We start from the raw sequence: 6,202 nt of genomic DNA on the forward strand, positions 1-6,202 counted from the left end.
ATGAAGCCCCTTTCCGATTGTTTGGGGCATCTGGAAAAAGGCTTGTCAGGAGAAGAAAAGGTGAGCGCTACCATCAGTCCTGTGTCATGCCAACAGTAAAGCATCCTGAGACCATTCATGTGTGGGTTGCTTCTCATCCAAGGAGTGGGCTCACTCACAATTCTGCCCAAAACACAGCCATGAATAAAGAATGGTACCAAAACACCCTCCAACAGCAACTTCTTCCAACAATCCAACAACAGTTTGGTGAAGAACAATGCATTTTCCAGCACGATGGTGCACCGTGCCATAAGGCAAAAGTGATAACTAAGTGGCTCGGGGACCAGAACGTTGAAATTTTTGGTCCATGGCCTGGAAACTCCCCAGATCTTAATCCCATTGAGAACTTGTGGTCAATCCTCAAGAGGCGGTGGACAAACAAAACCCACTAATTCTGACAAACTCCAAGAAGTGATTATGAAAGAATGGGTTGCTATCAGTCAGGATTTGGCCCAGAAGTTGATTGAGAGCATGCCCAGTCGAATTGCAGAGGTCCTGAATAAGAACGGCCAACACTGCAAATACTGACTCTTTGTATAAATGTCATGTAATTGTCGATAAAAGCCTTTGAAACGTATGAAGTGCTTGTAATTATATTTCAGTACATCACAGAAACAACTGAAACAAATATCTAAAAGCAGTTTAGCAGCAAACTTTGTGAAAACTAATATTTATGTAATTCTCAAAACTTTTGGCCACGACTGTAGGCTACAATTTATGTTCATGGAAAAAAATACATCGGTGACCATGCCTTTATATTTTCTTTCAGAGGCATAAAGCAGGATAATGTGGCATACACTGGATTCTCAAGACACTGACCGACTCTTGATCAAACTGTGATTCTGTTTGGGGGTTAGTAACTTTTTACACCCAAATAAGGGGCAGGAAATGAAATCACACATTTTATGTGAATACAAATATATGCACATTAAAAATTTCATAAAAGTGGTGCATTTTTCCATCTTTTGAAGGGGTTTCCAAGGGTTTTTAAGGCATATATAGATTGCACTTGTTTCTTACTAATTTTGGAGTGATGATGGCAAAAATAGCACCAGCATGTCCCACTTAATGACATTTTGTAGCATTTTTTTTTTTTGCTTTGGACAACCATTTGTAAGATGAAGTAGTTCTGTCCTGGAGTGTGAAAAAAAAAAAAATCACTGAGTGTGAATTGAGAAGCTAAGAAGAAATAAATCAGACAATCACATGGTTGCAAAAATAAATATGTGAACCTTTTCATTCTGCTCTTAGTTGGACCTTTGATCTCTCGTCACTATTTCAACCCATTCATGGCTGTTGAACCCCATGATCTACAGATGTTTGGCCTGATCAAGTATCTCCACAGTCTTTTTTCAGCCATTAAAATCTGATTCAGGTGTGTTATTTATTTCATCTGAACTCAGTTTAATCATGTACAGACCTCTCATTAAGACCCTGCTGTGACCAAACATGGAAAAACAGTGTTACATGTGTATATTAAACATTTAATATTTTAATAATCAGTTAAAATATATTTTCCTAAATTGTTATTATAGAGTTATGTGATCAGTGATCACTGCCTGGTTCTGTTTTTGATTTTAATTAAAGGGATAGTTGAAAAAAATGAAAATTCTGTCATCATTTACTCACCCACAAGTAGTTCCAAACCTGTATGAATGTCTTTGTTCTGCCGAACACAAAGGAAGACATTTTGAAGAAAGTTTGTAACCAGGCTGTTTTGGGGCACCATTGACTTCCATAGTAGGAAAACAATACTAAATACAGAACTGCTTCGTTTCCCACATTCTTCAGAATATCTTCCTTTGTGTTCAACAGAACAAAGACGATCATACAGGTTTGGAGCTACTTGAGGGTGAGTAAATGATGACTGAATTTTCATTTTTGGGTGAACTATCCCTTTAAGATTTGACCTGACCATCATCACTAGAAGCTCCTGTGAAAACCTCAGTATATTACGCAGTGATCTGTGTTTGATCAGCAAATATCAACAGACTTATAACAGCTCATTTTTCCCACTGAACTCTGATTAAATGTCTTTAATGGTAATCATAGTGATTGAAATAATTTGTTTGTTCATCTGAGATGGGTTCATGAAATGGTCTCCTCCCAGTAACTGTGCTTTTAAATACATGTACATAAAATACAATCATTATACTTACTTTTTTTTTTTTTTTTTTTTTTTTTAGATTTTTCTTCATGTTATATGTAATTGCTCATGGTATTGTCTCTTGGTTAGTACTGCATGGCCTGTTCGCCCCTGCTGGTAGATGCTGTAACTACACTTATCAAGGAACACAAGGCATGGCCTTCTTCTTTGAAGAGCATTCAGCAAATATGTGTTTGGTGCAATAAAGGAATTTTCTAGCAACATATACAACTGCAAATATTTTAATATGTAATATTTGATCAGTGACTGCTTTCAGGGTGATGCTGCCTAATGCAGATGATGTTGCTTTAGCTTCTTGTGACTGAACATGAAAACACATTACGTTTTAACTGATACTCCATGATATTTTAGGCCTTTAAACACAGATATATGGAAATGTCAATAATAACTTATTTGAAGTGTTTGTATATTAATTAATATCCAAGTCTATTTCAAGTAAAGTCTGTTCATTCAGCAGCAATATTTGAAAAGCGTCCGGGCAGATATTTTGGGTGTCCAAGACCAAGCGTATCTATTTGAATGAGGAAATACTAAAATCTAAAATGGTGGATTACGCTCATAAAACATCCTGCAGTCGACTTTGCCAAAGTGTGTTGTCTTTTTATGTCTAAAATTGTGTATAGTTCTAGATTTTTCACATTTCTCAGAAGGTGGCAAGCTTTGGGTGTTTTGGCCATCACAGTGGACAAGAAAGCATGAGAAATAATGAAATAAACACATTAATTAATTAAAATAAATAAAACAGCTGTGGATCATCCAGAGTAGTAAGAATCAAGCGTGTAAACGTTTGAATGTGTTCACTTTTATACGTTCAGCTATTATTTTCTCTGGTGGACTGTTTGACTACAACTATATGACATTTGTTAAAAATAGATACTGAGGATTCTAAGATTAGCCTACTTTAACTTTTTTTCCCTTTTAGCACATGATCTGAAACTATAATAATATATTAGCGCCATCTGCTGATGCTAATTTGTAAATTGTTTACATCTACACATGTATGATGTTACAGCTTCACTCAAGAGTCCCTATCCACGCTGAAAATAAAACAAAGATAACATTTTTACAATATAAATCTGCTGAAATCTTTCCTTGAAAACCTTAAAAAAATCACATGAATAAACACTATCAATGGAATAAAATACTTTACTATAGGGATGTGCGATATTTATCATCTTTGATATCAATTGTTGTTTTAAAGATGTGCCGGCTGACTCTGTTTAGTCACTCAAAACATGTTGGTATTTCGAGAGCCCAAAAGCATTCACTGTGATATGATGCATGTGATTAGAATGCAGTTAATGACCCAATAATTAAAGCAAAACATATCCCTGTGTGAGTTTTTGTTTTTCATATTTATAAACTACACTGAAAAAAAGAAAGAAATTGAATCTATTATTTTATTTAGTTACCTTTGCTCAATTAAACTTAGTTGATCTGAGTATATTATCATTATTATTATTATTATTTAATGAGAGCAAAATTATATAGCTTAATCTACTAGTTAATCATCTAGAGTGGTACATAGACAACTGTGATATAAACCTTGGTTGACATGTTTTTATTAGCAATTCATAAAAACAAGTGTAAAATGGTTAATAACTTAATTAAACAACCACAATATTCGAAAAAAGGAAAACATCCAATGAAGTGAACTACGAGAAGAAGAAGAAATATGATTTTGGAATTGAGATTTTGGTTCGAGAGGCGTTTTGCGTTTGCTGTGTTGATATGATGGACTGTCCAGGATGTTTCCTGCTTTAGCTCTTCTGTGACCCTACATAGAAGTACTACAGAGAATGCATGGGTCACTACAGAAATCCCTCAGTGTAGTCAAAGAACCACTTTCTAAATATAGAAGCTGAAGATTATTTTGAAATTTATGTAATTACAGTGGTTTCATATCGTTCCCTGCACGACCCACTGCTCGTCTGTGTGTCTTGAATCTGACACACTCAGTTTAGTTCATGAATGTTATTTAGGGGTACTGGCCTAGAGGTTCATTTTTTGCTTTAATAATAGAGAAAGTTTAAATTAAAAAAGTTAAAAAGAGTTCACATTCTCTGTTCTTGTTTCTGTAGATCAGTGTCATTGTGAAGGGTGGAGCTACTGGAGGAGTTTATTCACAGTCAGTGCAGAGCTTCACTAAACCACTTCACTACAGACAGCTTCATTCACTTTATGAAAAATTCAAGGTTTACCATCACAGTTCTGTTGTGAAGCTGCTGAAGAAAATGTTTATTTACATACATTTGAAGAGTTCAGATGCAAAAGCCTCTAAGTGCCGTCTGAAATTTTCTTCTAAAATGAGCATTTTTACTCACTCTCCTATATTTTTGTTCAGTTATTTCACTTTAATTGCATAGAAAAGGACTTATACGTTGCCATTAGAGTAAAATTACTGAACGTAAATATAGCAGCCTGATAAAAATGCTCATTTTAGATGAAAATTTCAGACTGCACTTTTGCATCTGAACTCTTCATTTGTTCTCATGGAGTCTGGCTGGTGAGTGTTTGTTTGGCTTCAGTTTTGTTTATATTACAATTTGTCCACAAATATAATTCTGTTATTTATTATTCCATCATTTATTTTGCCTCTAATATTTTCCTGCTTTCCAGACCGCTGTACTTAAATACTTTTTGTTGATGCTCTCAACTCTTTCATTGAATATACATTGAAATTAGTCCAGAGTGAAGAAATGTTTTGCCGTGATAATTTTTTAATTGTTTCAAAAGGAAAACTTTCAGAAATTATTTTACTAAGTAATTATGTCTGTTTGTTCTCCAGGTGTGTTTGGTGTTGATGCAGTGAAGTCAGTGTCAGTGACGGAGGGAGATTCTGTCACTCTAAACTCTGATGATACTGAAATACAGAGAGATGATCTGATAATGTGGACATTTGGACTCGTTCTCATAGCTAAAATCAAGGGTAAGAACAATAAGAGAGAGTTTTATGATGAGAGATTCAGAGACAGACTGCAGCTGGATCAGACTGGATCTCTGAGCATCACAAACACCAGAACCACAGACTCTGGACTTTATAAAGTCACCAGCAGCAGAAGAGAGTCGCCGCTCAACACATTCAATCTTACTGTCTACGGTGAGCAGAGAATTACTTACCCGGGTTTTTATAAACATCTTTTGACAATAATAACTTTCTGAATTATTGAGAATATTGTTAAATGACAATTCTATTATGATACATTCATATTCATGTGCATTTTGTTCTTATAATTTTTATATATATTTTTTCTAATAACTTTATGTTCCCTGCAACTTTATTTAAATTTTAAATATCAATCAACAGATAATTATCACATCATTTTTATTAATGAATTCAATTTATCCCCTCATGTTTTCAGCTCATCTGCCTGTTCCTGTCATCAGCAGTAATTCATCTTCATCAGGGTCATAAGTGTCCAGTTGTGTGTTTCTGTGTTCAGTGGTGAATGTGAGTCATGTGACTCTCTCCTGGTACAAAGGAAACAGTTTATCATCCAGCATCAGTGTGTCTGATCTCAGCAGAAGTCTTTCTTTATCTCTGGAGTGTCTGGATGATTCCTACAGCTGTGTGCTGAACAATCCCATCAGCAACCAGACGAGACATCTCAACAACACTGAGATCTGTCAGCCATGTTCAGGTTTGTCTGTGATAATATTTAGTGTTTATGTACACATTCACTCACACTAACGACCGTCTCCTTCGCATCCTCCAGACTCTGTATCTCTGATAGTGTTGATCTCTGCTGCTGCTGCTGATGCTGGATCTCTGTTGATCGTAGCTGCTGTCGGGATCTTCTGCATCGGCAGGAAACACAGAAAAACTGACCAAGAAGGCAAGCACTGCCTACTTTTACCTACTGCATGTGTGTGTGTGTGTGTGTGTGTGTGTGTGTGTGTAATGTAAAACAATACTCAAACATCAGTTCATTGAGTTTTTTGTTTCTGTTATATTTTGTTACAGTTCAGACCCGTGAGAGAGATCACTTACACTGA

The 6,202-nt window shown here is 35.5% G+C and overlaps 1 protein-coding gene across 1 annotated transcript; it reads left to right on the forward strand.

Moving 5' to 3' along the window:
- Positions 1-6,202, forward strand: LOC131530980 (uncharacterized). The gene is made up of 6 exons (XM_058761533.1): positions 1-60; positions 4,288-4,414; positions 4,995-5,306; positions 5,623-5,847; positions 5,923-6,042; positions 6,171-6,202. The coding sequence occupies exons 1-6, from the start codon at positions 1-3 to the stop codon at positions 6,200-6,202; spliced, it is 876 nt and encodes a 291-aa protein (XP_058617516.1).

This window comes from Onychostoma macrolepis, chromosome 22 (assembly GCF_012432095.1).
Source record: "Onychostoma macrolepis isolate SWU-2019 chromosome 22, ASM1243209v1, whole genome shotgun sequence".
NCBI lineage: Eukaryota > Metazoa > Chordata > Actinopteri > Cypriniformes > Cyprinidae > Onychostoma > Onychostoma macrolepis.